The sequence below is a fragment of the Mixophyes fleayi genome, chromosome 1 (assembly GCF_038048845.1).
Source record: "Mixophyes fleayi isolate aMixFle1 chromosome 1, aMixFle1.hap1, whole genome shotgun sequence".
In the NCBI taxonomy this organism is placed as follows: domain Eukaryota; kingdom Metazoa; phylum Chordata; class Amphibia; order Anura; family Limnodynastidae; genus Mixophyes; species Mixophyes fleayi.
Window position 1 is genome coordinate 232,051,119 of NC_134402.1, and position 20,906 is coordinate 232,072,024.

General features: G+C 39.2%; 1 protein-coding gene across 3 annotated transcripts in view; it reads left to right on the forward strand.

The window, feature by feature from the left end:
- EPS15L1 (epidermal growth factor receptor pathway substrate 15 like 1) overlaps positions 1-6,781 on the forward strand; it is a 142,236-nt gene extending 135,455 nt beyond the window's left edge. For all 3 annotated transcript variants that reach the window (XM_075207366.1, XM_075207358.1, XM_075207376.1), the window contains one exon: positions 1,926-6,781. In XM_075207366.1, the coding sequence (XP_075063467.1) occupies positions 1,926-2,072 (147 nt within the window). In that variant the 3' untranslated portion in view covers positions 2,073-6,781. The remainder of the gene's footprint in view (positions 1-1,925) is intronic.
- The last annotated feature ends 14,125 nt before the right edge of the window (positions 6,782-20,906 follow it).

The window sequence follows — 20,906 nt, forward strand, 5'->3', positions numbered from 1 at the left end:
AATTCTAACAATAAATGTGCTGAAAATAATCCTGTTAGGACAAGTAGAGAATCTCTTCAAAATATCTCTGGGACAGAATTATGGTGTGTATTTTTTTTAAACATACTGTTATCATTTGTATCATGTCATAATTAATTATTTGACCACACTTTGTGTGTGCAAGCTAGTTATGATAGTAATGCACTGTTCTATATTGTTGTTCATGTTAACCACAGTAAGATAAGAGAGTAAAAAAGAGATGGGCAGGACTCTCATATCACATCTAAATTTGCATTATTTGCCATCACCTTTATAAGCTTGCACAAATGATCCTGCAATGACTGTTGAGGTTATATTCTGCACAGTTTGTGGTCCCAAAATGACCTGTATGCCCAGTAATAATCCGATTGCAATGGATCAAATCATTACCGGACATGTTTGTAAATGCAATCAGAAGATTACTGCAAGTGACCTCTGTCAACTGCTGACTGTAATGCCAGGCGCCTCTGATGCCTTAACAAATGCTCTGCCCAAGTGCCAAACAACCAGATATTGTCTAATTTGTACACTTACATGAGTGGCCAGGTCCGAGTAGCAGGATCATACCATGTGTGGCTGGGTTTACGTACGGTAGAAACGCATATCTTATTTTAGACCCATTTTTGCCATATTAGGGGAAGGCAGGTCGGCAAGAGGGGGTTGTCCAAAAGCCAAAGCCTTTTATGGAGAATATCTTCACATTTCTTACATCCTGATGAGAAATATGTGTTTATGTATATCTCTTTATGTAATATATTTAAGCATTTCTTATTCTGTGTAATAGAAAAAAACAGGGATGTAACTAGGAATTACTGCTTCCCTCCATTGAGGGCCACTTAGGCAGTCACGGTGCTCCACGACCACGTGCTCAAGAAGGCTATTGGGATCCAGTAAGCAAGAGTGGTCATTAAGGACCTTAATGTATGAGCCTAGTGTCTGACAGTTCTGGGGATGACTACCGCTATGCATGCCTCTTTACATTCAGTATGGAAATTGTCAATGATTCATTATTTTCTGTGTAGAGCAGCATATGATGGTGGTTCTATATAGATAAATGATAATAATAATATATCTGGAATCTCTGAGCAATCATTGCATACTGCAGAATGATTTCTGACCCTTACATTTCTTTTGCAACCTTACCACAATTGAACTAGGCATTGTTAAGTTTATCTACAGGCCTATAAGCAGGTATATGAAATGCACTATACACTAAACTACAATAATGAGTGCAGAACATGTTAATGCAAATTGATTTTGTTAAATAAGAACAATGAGAAGACTACAAATTATCAGTTAAACAATGCAAGTGGAAAGAATGGTTAGCTGTGTTGAAGGGACTGTTGGGTTTAAAGTCTTTGTTCCATGCAAATAGCATGCCCAAATGCAATATAAAAACACCCATTTTTGGAATATGTATATAGCGATTTATGCTTTAGACAAATGATTGATTATTAGGCTTGTTGAACAACTGACAAAACATAACACTGAGATTACAATTGTGAGTCTGGAATTTGCATAGACGTGTATCTCTAATTTGCCTGCAATCAGCTTGCATCATGGTGTGATTGTATGACTACTGAGAACAATGTTACTTGCAACATTCCTTAGTAGTACAGTTTCCTATAATGGAAAACAAATGCCATTGGATTTCATTTATAAAGGACACAATGTAGACTTTTTAATAGATGAAAATATGGTGGAGGGAAGAAAGGGTAGTTGAATTGAATAGATGTAATGAGGTGCTGGCAAATGATCATGTTTTTAGACAGCATTAAATAAACAGGTTGGAAAAGGAAGCTTTTCTGCTGTCCCATCCTGTCAATCAAAGTGTTGTATGTATATATAATATGCTCTCCAGTTCTAAAGGGCAGATGAACTGATCTGTTTATTTTCATATCCTACAGTTTGGAAACGAGGAGCAGCAGCTAGCATGGGCCAAACGAGAGAGCCAACGGGCAGAAAAGGAAAGACTAGACCGTTTAAAGCGACAGGAACAAGAAGACCTGGAGCTAGCTATTGCCCTCAGCAAAGCAGAAATGCCCAGCTCTTGAGAACTGCACAAATACTTCCTGTATCCGTGTGACAGTATGCCAACTGTATGACAGCTTTACTCTGGCACAAAACCAGAAAGGGAGGTGAAAGCTGAATATGCCATCACCTTTGATGTCTTTTATTTCTTAACTACTAGCCATTAATTGGGGAGCTGTGGAATCACCCACGTACCATCCAATGATGACATTAGATGGAACTGTTCATCAGAAAATATGTCCTGCAGAGAAACCCCTCAAACCATCTCATCTTTCATTTTTATTTTTCTTAGGGAGGGGGTTGTTTTTTCTTTTAGACTAGTGTGTATGTTATAAAAAATTTAGGGGTGGGAGGCTCCCCAAAACTTCCTACTCGCAAACTTTTTTCTAAATTGTACTTGAAAAATTGATGTGGTGGATGAAAATGCACATGGAAGGTATAGGTGTTTGTGTGTATGTATGTATATATATGTGTATGTATATATATGTGTATGTATATATATGTGTATGTGTATATATATATATTTATACATACATACATACACATATACTCTGTCAGATAGCTATAATGGACTATTTTTTATTTTATTTTGCTTTAGCCAATAAGGAATCCTTGGTACACAAGGGCAGCAAGACTAACATTAGCATATAAAACTTCAACGATTCCAGGAATTAGAATGGGAATAAAGGATGGCACATGAACTCCCTTAACTCTCTTGAACACATGGCACATGAACTCCCTTAAAATATACACGTTCTTCCTTGGATAACTAGAATAGTCTGTCCTGACACACATTTTAAAAAAAATGTGGCATGGACTCCACAAGAAGTGATATATGCGCCACAACGTTAGAAGCAGATCCTTTAAGTCCTGTAAGATGCTCGATCGGATTGAGAATTGGGGAATTTGGAGGCCAAGTCAACACCTTCAACTCTTTGTCATGTTCCTCAAATCATTCCTGAACAATTGTTGCAGTGTGGCAGGGTGTATTAACCTGCTAAAAGATGCCACTGCCATCAGGGAATACTGTTGCCATGAAGGGTAACATCCACATGAATGCCAGGACCCAAGGTTTTCCAGCAGAACATTGCAAAGTATCACATTGCCTCCGCCGGTTTCTCTTCTTCCCATAGTGCATCTTGGTGTCATTTCTTCCCCAGGTATACGACGCACCCGACTGTCCACATGATGTAAGAAAGAAAACATGCTTCATGTTCCAGTTCTGGTGCTCACTTGCCCATTGTATGTGCTTTTGGTGGTGGACAGGGGTCAGCATGGGCACTCTGACCCGTCTTGGCTACACAGCCCATACGCAGCAAGCTGTGATGCACTATGTGTTCTGACACCTTTCTATCATAAAAGGAAAAAATACAGAGAAAAATCCCCCAGCAACACTGCTGTGAGTCAGTAAAAGAGCTGCCTTTCTACTTGTATATAAAAATGCAGAATTCTCCGTTACACACATTTGCAAATGCATGACCACCCGCCATGTCACGGCGCTTCTGCTAATAGGGTGGTCCTAACTTAATGAAAGTCCCTATATACTGGGTCATAATTCATGTGTTTTTAAATTGAGCACTAATTTACTTTTTCAAGCACTTGCTGTGAACCTATAAATTGAGTCATTTCAATTTCTGTATTACCACCCTATCATGGCCATCATTAACTTTTTAAGCAATTTGTGCTATAGTAGCTCTTCTGTGGGATTGGATGAGACGGGCTAGCCTTTGCGCCTTAAATGCGCAATCTCTGAGCCTTGGGTGCCCATGACCTCATAGTCTATTCAGCAGTTGTCCTTCCTTGGACCACTTTTGGTAGGTATTAACCACTGCATTCCAAGAACACCCCACAAGACCTCCCGTTTTGGAGATGCTCTCACCCAGTGATCTAGCTATCACAATTTGGCTCTTGTCAAAGTTGCTCAGATCCTTATGCTTGGCCATTTTTCCTGCTTTTAATGTATTTTCATCTTCAAGAACTGACTATTCACTTGCTGCCTAATATAGCTCACCCTTCGACAGGTGCCATTGTAACAAGATAATCAATGGTACTTACTTCATTTGTCAGGGGTTGTAATGTTCAGGCTGATGGTGTGTGTGTGCGTGTGTCATATAAATATATATATATATATATATATATATATATATATATTTGAGTGACTTGTGTGATTTAAGCTGTAGATATACATTTACCCATTTTAATGGGTCATAGTAATCAATTATTGAATCATTATTTGGAAATGTATGGTTTAACAGCTGCTAATGCAACAGATTAAGGAACTGCACTCCTTCTTGGTTGCAAGAGCAGCTCTGTCCATTAAGGCAGTCCTATAAAGCAATGCAATAAAAAACAAGGTAGGCGCTCATTGACTGAATGAGTGTTTAGGTTACTATGATGTGGGAGTACATGGTAATCAGCAAACATGTCAATATAAAGTGCTCATGTATTATGAAAACTATCTGCTTACAAGTGTTTGAAAAATATAAATTTATTCACAGAGTAAATATACCATCACAAAAATGATAAAATAGATATTACAAGTCCATACAGTAATAGTGTACTGTATGGACTTATTTAATCTCTTTTGGTAACCATTGAATTTTATTTTGAGAAATAACTATTTTAGTCTAGTGTTATTTTACCTTGATTGCTGTTTGATTTAAATATTCCTAGCAGGAGTGATTTTTATTAAGTTGCATCATTTTTATGATGGTATATTTACTCTGAATAAATATATTTTTTGAAAATTTGTAAGAAGATAGTTTTCATAATACATGAGCACTTTATATCGACATATTCACTGATTACCATGTACTCCCACATCGTAGTAACCAAAACACTCATTCAGTCAATGAGCGCCTATCTTGTTTTTTATTAAAAGCTGCTAATGGCTTGTAGCAGCCAAATGGAACAACAAGGTGTCATTTTGACACTACCCTGAGTATTATTTATTATTAGCTTTGCTTTGCTTTTTTTCTTTGTATTTTTTTTTATAGATCCCTGATAAAAAATGTTAATACTGATTTCTTGTGTATGGGACCAAAGTAAAGATTCTGCCTGCATGAAAGCCAAGATCACTGCTATGTTTCAAGCCCATTTGTCTCTACACACTAAGCACTGCCTCCCTGCATAAAGCTTCACCTATATGCTAGGAATGTATAGGTTTTATATGTGGAAAGATCAGTAGCCTGTTAACTGCATTTGAATGCTCCCAACTGTTAAACCAATAATCCACTCACTGTACTCAATGGTTATCACTAAGTATCAGACATATAGTTTAAATAACCAACAGGTTGTTGGTTTTGTAACTTACTGTTATCACTTGTCCTCTAGAGCTGCTTACACACTCATGATCATTACTGTATGTATGTGACCCCTTGAAATATAGGATTTTTAAAGCTTTAAGGCATTTAATATATAAATGTATAATATGCAGCACAAAAACACATGATATTTGGATGAGATTACATTTACAGTTTAATTTAATACAGATTTGTCTGCATTTGTGTTTAATTTCCTACCAGTCCTGCACCTTTTGTTGGATTCTGTTGTGGAACATTGATTTTGTAGGTCTATCCTTGGCAATTTTTGAATGAGGAGTTAATAGTATTCATCAAGAGTTAACAGGTACTATTGCTCTCCCTTGTGGTTTTATTGCTGCGGTCAGGAGACAAGTTGCAGGGCGTGCAAACCTCACACCTACATCATTATTTTCTTTGTGGGTTTTGTTTTTGTTTATTTTCATAATCTTCATCTTCATACTCACTCCACTTTTGAGTAGAACAAGATGTTTATGGGTAGCAAAACCTCCTTAATATGATTTGCATACCACGTCTTTGTCTTGCATTTGAATCAAATGCAATAACACAGCAATTATTTTATGTAATATAGTTTTTTCCTATTAGTACATGTTGACACATGGGCGAGTTTACCATGTTGTGCATATTGTATTTATAAATACTTTAAACACATGTGAAAAGGGGAGAGATTGATGCACTTTATTGTGTGCTGGTGTAAAAACATATCAATATATCATGCTGATATTTCAAACCTAAAAGTACCTTCCCACTAACAGTCCAAATGGAGGCCAAGGTGGGTTAAGCTCTCCACAGCTGTATACATTGCTCCATGTCTGTGCACAACTGCTAGAATGTTGATGCATTTAACAAAAGATGTGAACTTTCATGTATAAAAAAAAAAACAAATAATAATCCTGTTTTTATGAAAATATATACATCTTTAACCTCTTCTTGCCAGGGCACACGTATGTGAGGCGAAAAACTGACAGGTGAGCAATCTCCTGATGGTTCCGTTTATTGCAGAGGTCTATTCCTCATGTGTCCACTCCCCTTTCACAGGCAATACTTTTCCATTGTTTTTAATAACTGGCAGTTGTAACCCATGTGTCAGATAAACTGGGATGCAGGTTGTATCTCTTGGAGATGGAAGTCAAGCAACGATGCATCACTGCACTTTTATGTCTTTGGTTGGGGGTATCCTTGCACGTATTTAGACTTTGTTCTTAAGCATCATATGCTAAGAATCTGTCAAATGCTCCCTCGTCTTATCCACAGGTACCCTACAATATCAAAATACTAAAAAAAATAGCTGTTAGGGCAGAGGAAGGGATAATATATGAAATATTAATCCTGTGTGTGTGTCTATTGTTTAATATAAGAGAAATGTTATTGTTTTAATATAATAAATGAAAAAATTACTTTTTTGGAAACTGTCCCTGTTGTGCTCTATTTTTGAGTCATTTGCAATGTTGTATCTCCGGAGATGTAAAGGGCAGTAAGGAATTATCTCCAAAACAAATGATCCAACAGGCACATCAAAAATCCTAACAAGCTCTTTCCACAAATTAATTTTAATGACCGTATAATAAAGAATAGCTAACATAGGCACCAGGACATATTCGTAACTCCAGTTCCAAACATTTAACGTAGAAAATCCAGAGAGTGCATAATTGAGCAAATGTATTGCTTGCAAGTGAACAGCCAACAAGAAATTGAGTAAGAAAAGGAGCCTCCCATTGCAGTAGTAGATATTCACTTTGCAAAGGGTCACTTCATAGTTTTGGTAGTTGAATTTAATTGTAACAGATGAAGAGTTAAAAGATCTGTGGCATGCGCTCTGGTAGTTATATTAACAGTGTAGCAAATACAAAATACAAATTTTAATACAGAACACAAATAAACAATATTTGCAGCTATAAAACTGATCCAAACAGTGTCCTACATATACAGTCAAGTCCATAAATATTAGGACATAAACACAATTCTCATATTTTGGGCTCTATACACCACCACAATGGATGCTTTAACTGCAGACTTTCTGCTTTAATTTGAGGGTATTTACATCCAAATCAGGTGAACAGTTTAGGAAGTACAACGGTTTCTATATGTGCCTCCCACTTTTTAAGGGACCAAAAGTAATGGGACAAACTAAACAATCCTACATCAAACTTTCACTTTTTAATACTTTGTTGCAAATCCTTTGCAGTCAATTACAGCCTGAAGTCTGGAACGCATAGACATCACCAGATGCTGGGTTTCATCCCAGGTGATGATCTGCCAGGCCTCTGCAAATGTCTTCAGCTCCTGCTTGTTCTTGGGGCATTTTCCCTTCAGTTTTGTCTTCATCAAGTGAAATGCATGCTCAATCGGATTCAGGTCAGGTGATTGACTTGGCCATTGCATAACATTCCACTTGTTAGCCTTAAAAAACTCTGGTTGCTTTTGCAGTATGCTTCAGGTCATTGTCCATCTGCACTGTGAAGCGCCGTCCAATGAGTTCTGAAGTATTTGACTGAATATGAGCAGATAATATTGCCCGAAACACTTCAGAATTCATCCTGCTGCTTTTGTCAGCAGTCACATCATCAATAAATACAAGGGAACCAGTTCCATTGGAAGCCATACATGCCCACGCCATGACACTACCACCACCATGCTTCACTGATGAGTTGGTATGTTTTGGATCATGAGCAGTTCCTTTCCTTCTCCATAGTCTTCTCTTCCCATCACTCTAGTACAAGTTGATCTTTGTCTCATCTGTCCATAGGATGTTGTTCCAGAACTGTAATGGCTTTTTTAGATGTTGTTTGCCAAACTCTAATCTGGTCTTCCTATTTTTGTGGCTCACAAATGGTTTACATCTTGTGGTGAACCCTCTGTATTCACTCTTGTGAAGTCTTCTCTTGATTGTTGACTTTGACACATATACACCTACCTCCTGGAGAGTGTTCTTGTTTGGCCAACTGTTGTGAAGGTGTTTTTCTTCACAAGGGAAAAAAATGTTCTGTCATCCACCACAGTTGTTTTCCGTGGTCTTCCGGGTCTTTTGGTGTTGCTGAGCTCTCCGGTGCGTTCTTTCTTTTTAAGAATGTTCCAAACAGTTGATTTGGCCACACCTAATGTTTTTGCTATCTCTCTGATGGGTTTGTTTTGATTTTTCAGCCTAATGATGGCTTGCTTCACTGATAGTGACAGCTCTTTAGATCTCATATTGAGAGTCGACAGCAACAGATTCCAAATGCAAATGTCACACCTAGAATCAACTCCAGACCTTTTTACCTGCTTAATTGATGATAAAATGACAAGGGAATAGCCCACACATGTCCATGAAATAGCTTTTGAGTCGATTTGTCCCATTACTTTGCGTCTCTTAAAAAGTGGGAGGCACGGCATCGAGCAAATGTGAAATTTAACCTTGCTCCTACTCCCAGCCCGGTCATCCCACTTTTTGATAACCCCAAATTTCCACCAGGGTGTATAACTTCATCCTTTAAACACTGGAAACGAAAAGACATACGCTACCTCAACGATATCACCAAAGACACTTCATTTCCTTCATTTGATGATTTAAAAACAAAACTTAATACGCCAAACACATATTTCTTCCAATACCTACAAGTAAGAAATTTTCATTCTACCAACAAATTTACTCTAGGTCGTAGACCGTTGACCTTTTTCGAAGCGCTTTCGCTCCGGCGATCTTCTACCAAAGGTCTCATTTACTTACTATACTGGGAACTTAAAGTCCCTGATTCGAACGACCGAGAGTCTCATGAGAGGGGTTGGGAGAGAGACTTGGGGGAAATGCTAGACAATGAAGACTGGGAGGAAATTAGAACTAACACAGCCTCCAGTTCAATTTGTGTTAAATTAAAAGAAAATGCTTATAAACTTCTTTATCGCTGGTATTTGGTTCCAACCAAACAACAAAAAATCTTCCCAGATTCATCTAGCACATGTTGGAGAGGTTGTGGCGCAGAGGGGTCCTTCCTCCATATCTGGTGGCAGTGTCCCAGACTTGCCCCATTTTGGACGGAACTTCGGGACTTTGCTTCACAGCTACTGCATATTGACATCCCGTTTTCTCCCAGGTTTTTCCTTCTCCCTCTCGGGATTCCATCGGCCACTAAACATCAAATGAAAATGTTTCGCCACATAATCTCTGCTGCCCTATGCCAAATTGCTACGGACTGGAAGCAGCCCAATGCTCCAACTCTACAGACGATCATCAGTAGGATTTGGTACGTTTATCAGATGGAATACATGACATGCATAATCCGTAATACCTCATTCACTAAGGTTTGGGCACCGTGGACCTCATGCTTTCAAATCCAAACCCCTTTTGTCATGTGATTCTACAGCATCACTCCATCTAGATTCTTTCTTCCCTTCCCTGTTCCATCTCTCCCATCTCTTCTCTTTCTTTATCTTCTCCCATATTCCACTACACTCTTTCCTCCCTCTTACTCTTAGGCGGCCCGCCACACCGCCCCCCACCCCCCTCTTTACTCTTCTCAGTCTTATTTCTCTTTCTAAACTTGTTGCTTTCTTGAAAAAATTGGGTCAACATCCTTATTAATACTCTTTTCTAACAAGAAGCTGTATGTTTTAATGCATATGTATTTTTCAGATGTTTTTTAACACCGTGCTGTATAGAATGTTACTTTTGGTTGACCCTCGCAAAAATAAAATCTTTAAAAAAAAAAGTGGGAGGCACATATAGAAACCGTTGTAATTCCTACACCGTTCACCTGATTTGGATGTAAATACCCTCAAATTGAAGCTGAAAGTCTGCAGTTAAAGCACGTCTTGTTAGTTTCATTTCAAATCCATTGTGGTGGTGTATAGAGCCCAAAATATGAGAATTGTGTCGATGTCCCAATATTTATGGACTTGACTGTAATACCAACTAAAGTTAAAAGTCTAAATTTTATAGATCACACATACCACAAATGTTTAGATTTAAACGTTTGTCACTTGCAATGTCGCAAACACTAGATGTACAAAACCTTTAAAGTTGGAGAAATACACTAAACCATGATTACACATTGTACTGTTTTTCTTGATTCATACATATTTATTCTACAAATGCTATGGGTGGATTTTTCTTATCAATATCACATGTTTTAAATATGTGGGAGGTGAGGGTCAGAGCTGATCTGAAGTGTAGCCATCACTAACTGCCATCAGCTTGCCATGGATGTACCATGCACTAACCTGCACTCAAGGTTCCATTACAATGTCCTCCTCTAACACCTTTTTCTGGTGTTGAGAGACACTGGGTAGCACAGTGGCGCTGATTTGTCTTTAGTGATGCGTCTTATATCTGGTTCAACAGAATAATGCCCAAGAGGTCCACAGAAGGCTTGCAGAAAGGGCTTTTCCACAGACAGCTGTGAAAAACATATGTCACCAATGGTATCATGGTTTATAGAGTTACAGCACATGAAGGCATTAACTCTAATCACTGGGCACCATGACCTCTCATCAGTACCCTGAAGGGGGAGGTATCAAGCTATTTTTATTATATATATTTATTATATATGATTAAAAACACACTGATGCACCTCATTCAACAGTGGGGCATGCCCCGTGACCCAACCCATAGCCCATAGGTGGTGGTGTTTTTTTTCCTCACTATCACAAGAAGGCAGGATATAGCTCCCAAATGGTAGTTTAAATAGGTTATTAGACAGCAGTATTACTCTCTGATGTATCAGGGAGTGATCGGACAACCGTAAAGTCACTGTCACTCCATAGAGTGAATTAAGTTCACCCTGGGCTGCCCCGTTTCACCAGAGGAAAGATCTGCTTCTCAAGTGGATGACATAGATGCAGCTTTGACTGGAGCATGTAACTAATCAAATGAAGTTCTTCTTGGGACCAGTAGCTGCAAATGCAACTGAATATGTTCCGGATCATAAGCAAAAAGTTAGCTAAATATGGAACCAGCAGGGATCACGTTGCTCTGGGATGGTAAGCATAGTACAATTTCACTGTATTTTTGACTCTGGGGCTGATGCACAGCGAGTACTACCCCAGTTGATGTAATATATTTTGCTGCGCTGCGCATGCCTATTTGCGCCAATGCAGATTTGTTTGATTTTGCCTCTTACACCAGCCTGTGTTTGAAGAGGCGGAACGGCGGTGTTTCAATATAGGCCAAGTAGAGTAAGGCCATGTATTTGCAATTGCGAATGGATGCAGACTGGTGAAAATATGTATATATACGCTTGAGACAGCCGTATTTGTGGGTGGTCAGGCGTGGGTGTAAATAGTGGATGATGATGATCTCTAGTGAACCGCTTGTTACTGGCTATTTGCGATTGCACTGTTGAAGCAGCTTGATGCTTTCTTCTTCGTTCTAGCATCTATTATACTTTTATCTGTTTGTTTAAACGTAAAAATATTTTTTGTGTACAAAATGGAGCATTTTTTTAGTTGTATTAGAGATGTTTTTTTAAGTTATATGGGCATAAACACATTTATATTTCCCCCTTTTTAGAGTGTAAATGACACCAATTTTGCGGCTAACTCTGCATCAGCATATTTATGAGCAACTGCAGGAGGGGGGATCAATGCATAATGTATCTTTTACTCATACTTGCGAATAGTCACGATTTTCAATAGCAGGATGGGCCATGATCTTCCTGATCCAGGCATGGGTTGGGTCACTGTTTAACAACTCCAGTCCTCAGGGAGCCCTAACAGTGCAGGTTTTCCAGGTCACAAGTGAAATAATTATACCACCTGTGGATCTTTCAAAATGTGTCAGTTAGTTATGACTACACCTGTGCTTCAGCAAAGAGATATGGAAAACATGCACTGTTAGGGATCCATGAGGTCTGGATTTGGGAATGACTGGTTTGTGTGGATCATGGCATAGCCTATTTTATCCAGAAGTTCCATTTAGGATTGTTGGCAGGTATGTCTTGCGTGTGTTGCTAACAAGAGGTAATAGTGCACAGATTGAAAGAAGGGACATTTGTGACAGTGAAACGGTTGAACACAATTGCATAAAGCAAATAGCAGCTGAACAGCATATTATGTAAATCATTTGATAGACACCCTAAGGGCTCATATCCACAGGCTTTTGTTTTGCATCCCTGGTACACTCCGTTCAGATTTTTATCTCTGCAGTGAACAGAATGTCACAGTATACACTGACAACTTGACAGATTAACAGACAGCATTTGTGGAACATAATGAATTTGGGGAAATTGTCAGTGTGTATGGACAACCCGTTCTCTATAGAGATAAGTGATCACTATTTTAAATTAACTTTGACATACTAGCGGCCGGTGGAGAGAGGTATTCTTTAAAATCACTTTATGCAGCCCAGGTAACTGCAATAAGAAATTAAGTGGGAATTTTGGGAGCAAGGCAGAGTGCGTGGAGGGAAAAAACACCTCCTTCTCAGCCCTGGCTAGCTCCTGGCGTGGATGTAGATGACTGGTGGGCTTTTCATCATTACACCTTCTGGTGCCTCCTGGTACTTCATAGTACCTTGTGGCACCCACCGTGCACCCCTTCTCACTGGCCGAGGACCCAGGACCTCCCTCCTACCGCCTGGGTCCTGGCTTGCAGGATGTCTCCCACCAACTGTCACACTCCCAACTGCCATACAGGTTCTGATCCTCCCATAACAGCCTTGTTGCTAAGCAACCCTTCTGGTGTGTCTCCTCTAGGTCCCATTGTAGAACCACACACTCAGCCACTGGGAGCCATCAATAACAACACCAGAGGGGGTGTTACATTGTATGCAATGTGAAAATGATCACAATGAAAATAAATAAAACTTTCTGCTCATCCAAAGACATGGCTGAATAGCACAGAGGGAAACTAGAAAATGGTAATTGTCCAAATTTCCACTAATTTGACATGCATAATACCTATACGCACCTTCATAAATCATTAACGTTTCAGTACAACACACATAGTGGGAATTTATTTGACATTTGTCTGTGAAAAAGTAGTAAACCTTAAATTTTAGATTGTTTGAGTAATAAATACACCTTTTTCCTCAACAGATCATGCCTAGAAAGTGGACCAGAGCACTGTTTTTGCAGCTGTTGGACATTAAAGATGCTACAGAGCGAATTAGATGACTCCATTGTGTGTGGCACTAGTGGCTAGCTGAAGGGGGACACATGCAGACCTGGGATAGTACTATACAGAAGGATGGCAGGGAATATTGACACATGCTGATTGGTTAATAACTACAAAGCAACAACTATGCATATCAATGCAATGCTATCATTGTCCCAAGCAAGAAAATGAGCTGCTGCCTGAGGAGTGACATTATTGTTGTTGCTATTATTATCATCATTGATTTAGAAAATGCTGACATATTACACAGTACATTGATGAGATCATGACACAAACCGATCATTAAGCTGGACACAATGACATTAAACACCCAGTAAAGCTGACCGTGTCCAGATGAACTTAAAGCCTAAGAGGTTTGAAAATATTTGATACATAAAGTAGTGGAATAACAATTGTTTCAGATGGTGTGAAAAGTGCTTCTGGCTATTTTAAGGCAGCAGCATTAGAAACTGCCAATAAAATAGTCATTGGCGACTGTTCAATCTGCACAATCTATGCCAGTTGTCTACCCTACAATGACCCAGACAGGGGCGGATCTAGAATTTTTTTCTACCCCGGGCGATATAGGGGGGGGCGATTTAGGCCCCGCCCCCTTTCTAACTTCTAAGGCTGCCGGCAGCTGCACAGTATGTGCAGGTCCGTTCGGCAGTGATAATGTGCTGTCCCGCGTGTTGTGTTTAAAACACAATCAGAGCAGCTGGGCAGCACATTATCACTGCCGAACGGACCTGCACAGTGTGCAGCCGCCGGCAGCAAGCCCCTGCTAGGGGGGGCGATCGCCCCCTCCCTGGATCCGCCACTGGACCCAGACCATCATAGCTTCACCAACAAATGTTTAGACTGCACCTCTTTTTTTTTTCCTTACAGAAATCAACACTGATATTTTAAAAAACAGTTTATCTGTGGGTATGACACTTGTGTAAGGTAGTGCCAATATATTCTGCTCTGAGACAGAATCAGCAAGACTTGTTTTACTTTATAATGTATTTGTTGCATACCCTATGTATGTTGGTACATGGTAAATATGCGATCTAACTTTTTTTTTTTTTAGCAAAGTTGAGAATTAGAATGTTTCTGTACCTTTTACATATTTCTTTTAGTATGTGTGTTGTTTTTTTTTATTATGCGTCTCTCCTTTTTTTCTAATACCATGATCAGAAGTACTCAAACATGTATTCCATTTGCAAACAATGAAGGTAAGAGCTCAAGGGCTAGACTCTGTTGTCCATTGTTTGTATAATGCTAAATGGAGTGCTATCTCATAAATCATTAGGAGGAAAGCTGTTCATTGCAATTTTAGTGTTCTCCTAGCTTTCTTAGGCTAGGTTCACACTGAAGAATTTTCAGACCAACGTGTTAACTACAACGACTTTACCTTTGACTGAAGGTCCGATCACTCGGGCGATTAATGCGCACACACTAGTCACGTTTTAGACGATTAACGAAAGACCGACAGTCCGGAAAGCGACTTTTCACCGCCATAGTGTCGTGAGCAAAGATTGCAAATTTGTACACACTTAAACGACTATGTAACGATATCACCAAGAAATTTAAATAAGGAGCAAAGCATGTCCAATAGTAACCACCCCAAACCTCATAAAAAAGCGAAGGCAACAAATTTCTTTATACATTCGCTAGCACATGTACATTGTACGTTTGTTCTCAACTGCAAAAAAAATATATATTTTTACCAATATATTTTTTGAAGAATAATTTAGCAATAAATCTGTTGGATGTACAATGTGTGGTTTATTCTGTGTATTTTACAAATATATGCATTAACAAGTAAAGAAAGGTTTGAATATAAAACATCTTAAATGTACATGTAAAGGGTTTTACAGAACACAGGTGCAAGATGCAGAACAATTTACACAGGTGTACTAATATGAAACCAGACATAAATAAAATACACATCTATAGGAAACGCACAAACGTGTGTTATATACAAAAATGTATTTAATTATGCAGGTAAACAAATGTAATACACATATTTAACCTTTATATTAATGTGTATTGAGTGTACAATCTAGTCACATAGTTATAATTAAGGAAGCAGACATAAGCAATGTACATATAAATAAATCTTTGTGTGTTATAAGACTACACTGACAAAGGTTTATAATTAAACTGGCAGGCGTATGCTATGCGCATTAATGCAATAGACACCTGCTATGGCTTTACTACTAATTACAAAATGAGTGACGTGCGGACACCACACCACATGGGACTGGTACAGGTATCAGAAATTAACATACACATGCCCCCAAAAGAGTCGCATCTCGAGGAACTATCAGCACTTGGTCGTGGATCTATCAGAAAATTATACTCACTACATGATCATTAGGAGGATTGGTTGGAAAATATTAAACACAACGACCAACCAAATGAGCCGACAATCGGCACTTTGGAATGAATTTCGACCATCGTGTCACTATACACACTAACATGACTTCCGACCGAACGGTCGTATGTCCAGTAATTTGTCAAATCGCCCAATGACTGGACAAAAACGCTTCAGTGTGTACCTAGCCATAGAGGTCTATTTATTAAGGTGCGATTAGCCATAAAAATGGAGAACACAGTAGTTTTTTTTTTTTTTTACATAAAATGGCCATTGCATAATTTATGAAGGGTTCAACAGAAGAAGAATCATAGATTTCTCCTGCCATGACCCACTTAACGATTCTTAACACAGACCCCAGCGTTATGTCTCCGGTAAATAGTAAAAAGAATTGATGTCGGAGGGGAACCTCACTGGATCTACCAGAGCAGCCTAGCATGGGAAATTACAGCAGTGGTTTCTCATGCATCACTGTGGTTTGCAACAATGCATAGTGATTGTTACCAAACTATCTTAATAAATAGACCCCTTAATCTGGCCACACTCCAGCACACAGTGGCCAAATTGGACAAGATCCAACTATTTAGTCCATGAGGCTAAGTGGCCAAATCACTGTGATGTTGCAAAAAGTGTGGCTAGCATTATATATTGTCTCTGTAATGGCTTCATGTCAAAAGCATACCTTGCTTGGTATACCGTTTACTGCTGTGATATTTTAGGCTATGTTTATTGCTTTGAAATACGTACTATTCTCTCTGAGAAATACTACTAGTCCCAACTTTCACTATACAGTAAATAATGCAGATGCATTAATAGATGAATCCGTATTATGAGTGATATTTTTAAAACATTAATTCTGCAAGTTATACGAAAGCATCTGCACCACAAGAGGGTGCCATTATCGTGGGGATGCAGATTTGAATAAAATACAAGAAGTCCACCTGTTCCTTATGATATAGTAAAGTATCAAACCATCTGTGGAAGAATGCAAGTCACTTATCCCAAGAATCCTCATTTCCAACAATATTTCAGTTTATTTAGAAAATACTGTACAATTGCTTGAAAGAAATGTCATATTTTATCTCGTAATTTAATTATATTTTTCTTTTAATGTGACAAAATAAATAGCCCATTACTAATTTAAGTGTGCTTTCAATTTAATAGCAGCAGATTACAATGATAGAATACCCCTTAGATGTACAACTGTGATGGCACACAGACTAGTTATGTCTCTCAGGCTAGAGAGTCATGTTACCTGCAGGTGTTACTGACCTTGAAGCAACTGCTGAGAATGTGCTCAACTAAGAAAAGAAAGTGGAAGTAAAGTGCTGGCCTTTTTAGGCTAACTGATTTGGTTTAAATTGCAAGCTTTGGAAACGACTTTTGTCTCTTTGCTAGACAGGCAATAAATGAGAAAAAAACAAGTAGACTAAGGGCTAGATTTACTAAGCTGCGGGTTTGAAAAAGTGGGGATTCAGATTCTAGCTTTCATTTATTTAGTACCTTCTACAAAATGATAGCTAGAATCTGATTGGTTGCTATAGGCAACATCCCCACTTTTTCAAACCCGCAGCTTAGTAAATCTAGCCCTAAGTGACGAACACAGCAGAAAGTAAAAAAAGACGAGCTACAAATCAGCTACTGTAGGTGGGCAAAGTTTTGGGTTTATAAACATCTGTAACAAAGATAAATTTGCTCAAGACATGTGTCATGTGTTTTTCGTTTTTGTTATTGGGACCCCAGAAATACCCTTCTAGTTAGTGTGTTTGGCCATTTCAGCCATTGCTAACAGGTGCATAAACTGAAGCATACAGCCATACAAACTCCATAACCAAACAGCAGTAGAATGTGTCATACTAAAGAGCTCAGTGACTTTCAATGTGGCACTGTCATAGGTGCCACCTTTCCACAAAGTCAGTTCGTCAAATTTGTGTCCTGCTAGAGCTGCCCCAGTCAACTGTAAGGGGCATATTCAATAGTTGGCGTTTTCCGCCACGGAAAAAGTATTACCGTTATTACGGTAATACTAAGCCGGATTTCAGCTCGCAGCTCCCTGAGCCGCGAGCGGAAATCCAGCGTGAAATGTACCGTAATAACGGTATTTACGCGCACTATTACCGGATTGACGGTAATAGTGCACGCGCCGTGTTACTTTAGGTAGTAACGCCAACAATTGAATATGCTCCTAAGTGCGTTATTGTGAAATGTAAACGTCTAGCAACAAAAACGGCACAGCTGAAAAATGGTAGGCCACACAAGCTCACAGAACGGGACTGAAGGGTGCTGAAGCTTGTAGCGCTGAAAAATAATCTACCCTTAGTTTCAACACTAACTACAGTTTCAAACTGCCTCTGGAAGCAATATCGGCAGGAAAACTGTTCATCAGGAGCTTCATGGTCGAGCAGCCGCATACAGGTCTGATGGACAAATCTGGGTTTGACAGGAGAACTCTTAATGCACAAATGTGTACTGCCATCTGTGAAGTCTGGAGGAGGAGGAATAATGGTCTGTGTTGTTTTTTATGGTTTGGCCTAGGCTCCTTAGGTCCAGTGAAAGTAAATCTTAATGCTACAGCATAAATTACATTTTAGAGAATTGTGTGCTTCCAGTTTTGTGGCAAGGTTCAGGGAAGACCCCTATCTGTTTCAGAATGACAATGCACCCATCTACAAAGTGCGGTCCATGAAAAAATGATGTTTCCCTGAGTTTGATGTAGAAGAACTTGACTGACCCACACAGAGCTCTGACCTGTGCATCCATCAAACACCTTTGGGATGATTTGGAACACTGCCCGTGAGCTAGGCCTTACTGCTCAACATTAGTACTTTACTTCACTAATGCTCCTGTAGCTGAATGGATGTGAATCCCTGCAGCCATGTTCCATTATCTAGTGATTATATATATATATATATATATATGTATATATATATATATATATATATTTATATATATATATATATAATGAGATCAGCCACAACATTACAATGCCACCTGTCAAGGGAATTAGGTAGCAAGTGTATATTAGGCAGATGTGTTGGAAGCAGGAACAATGAGCAAGTGTAATTGTAACAATCTGAAAAACTTTAATAAGGGCTAAATTGTGATGGTTAGACGACTGGGTCAGAGTATCTCCAAAACGGCAGGTTGTGTGGGGTGTTACTGATATGCAGTGATTAGTACCTACTTAAAGACGTCAAAGGAAGGGCAGCCAGTGAACTATCACCAGGGTTATGCTTGCCAAAGGCTCATTGATATGTGTGGGGAGTGAAAGCTAGCCCCTCTGGTCCAATCTCACAGAAAAGCTATAGAGGCACGAATTGCTGAAAAGTTAATGCTGGCTATGTTAGAAAGGTGTCAGAACAAACAGTGCATCACAGCTTGCTGTGTATGGGCCTATGTAGCCACAGACTGGTCAGAGTGCCCATGCTGACCCCTGGTCACTGCCAAGAGTGCCTACAATGGGCATGTGAGCACCACAACTGGACCATGGAGCAATGAAAGATGGTGGCCTGGTGTGATGAAACGTTTTCTATTACATCATGTGGATGGCAAGGTGCGTATGCGCCATTTACCTGAGGAAGAGGTGGCACCAGGATGCACTATGGGAAGAATCCAAGCCGGCAGGGGCAGTGTGATGCTCTGGGTAATATTCTGCTGGGAAACTTTGGGTCCTGGCATTTATGTAGATGTAACTTTGACATGTACCATCTCCTTCATGGTCAAGGTATTCCCTGATGGCATTGGCCTCTTCAGTAGAATAATACGCCGTGCTACACTGCAAAAATTGTTCAGGAATGGTTTGAGGAGCATGTCAAGGTGTTGACTTGACCCCCAAATTCCCCAGATCTCAATCCAATTGAGCATCTGTGAGATGTGCCGGAAAATCAAGTCCAAACCATGGAGGCCTCACCTCACAAGTTGCAGGACTTAAAGGATCTGCTGATAATGTCTTGGTACCAGATACAACAGGACACCTTCAGAAGTCTTGTGGAGTCCATGTTTGACGGCTCAGAACTGTTTTGACAGTATGGAGGGGAAATATTAGGCAGGTCATTTCAATGTTGTGGCTCATCTATCGCCATATATTTTAAAGTACATATCCTTTAAGGTGAAGTTTTCTTTAAGATTTTTATTACATACATAGTTGAGAGGTAAAGAAAGTGAGTGTATGTATGTGTGTATATATATTATTTATTTTTTTCATTTTGTTCAAAGCTATTAAAGAAATACTAGCCTTGCTTTGATGGTACTATAACTATGCCCATTAGTGACTTAAGACTGTCTTGGACCCTGATTGATAATTTCACTCCCAGAATTGTGTCTGCTTGGTCCATATTCCACCAATTGCAATTGCCATTGAGTTAGCTTTTACATATACTCTAGCATCTAGTCATGGCTATAGATTATGCTGCCATATTTAATTTCTTGCACTATGGCAGCAACAATCTTCCTGAAATTGAATGCAGCGCTATGGGTGGGTGGAACAATTTCTCACCTCCCATCATTTAAAAAAAATCTTTACAAAATAAGTACTTTCCGCATTCTATCCAGTCATTACTGCATTCTGCTGCAGTCACACCCACATCCTGATTGGCTGTGCACCATTGGGCATCCATAATCAGGACAGTCGTACTAAAAAATGGTACTATTGCGAGATATTCATCACTAGGCCCAAGGCGGCTTCCCAAGTGGCCATTAGTATAATACACCAATGACTACAATTGGCAATATAGCAATCATAATATTAAAACTTCAATTAACTGTTCAAAATGTGTTTGTCACAAATGTGCTAATAGTTACATTTTTATAGTTAAACCTATCCGTTGACACTTGTGAGTAAAGCTTTAGCCCCGCTACATATCTGCACAGCCACGCCCCCAGTTCACTATGACCTCACCACTGCTAAGTAAGCTGTGATCCTTTTACTGATAACAGAACAATTGGGAGGAGGAAGAGTATGGATCTCTCCCACTTCTAAAATTTCAATGTAGAATTGTACAGCTCTCTGAAATATTTGGTGTGTGATACTATATGTAAACTATATTCATAACAATACGCATCTTAGAAAATGTTGACTGGCACTTGAGATTAAATGAGGAGTTTATAAA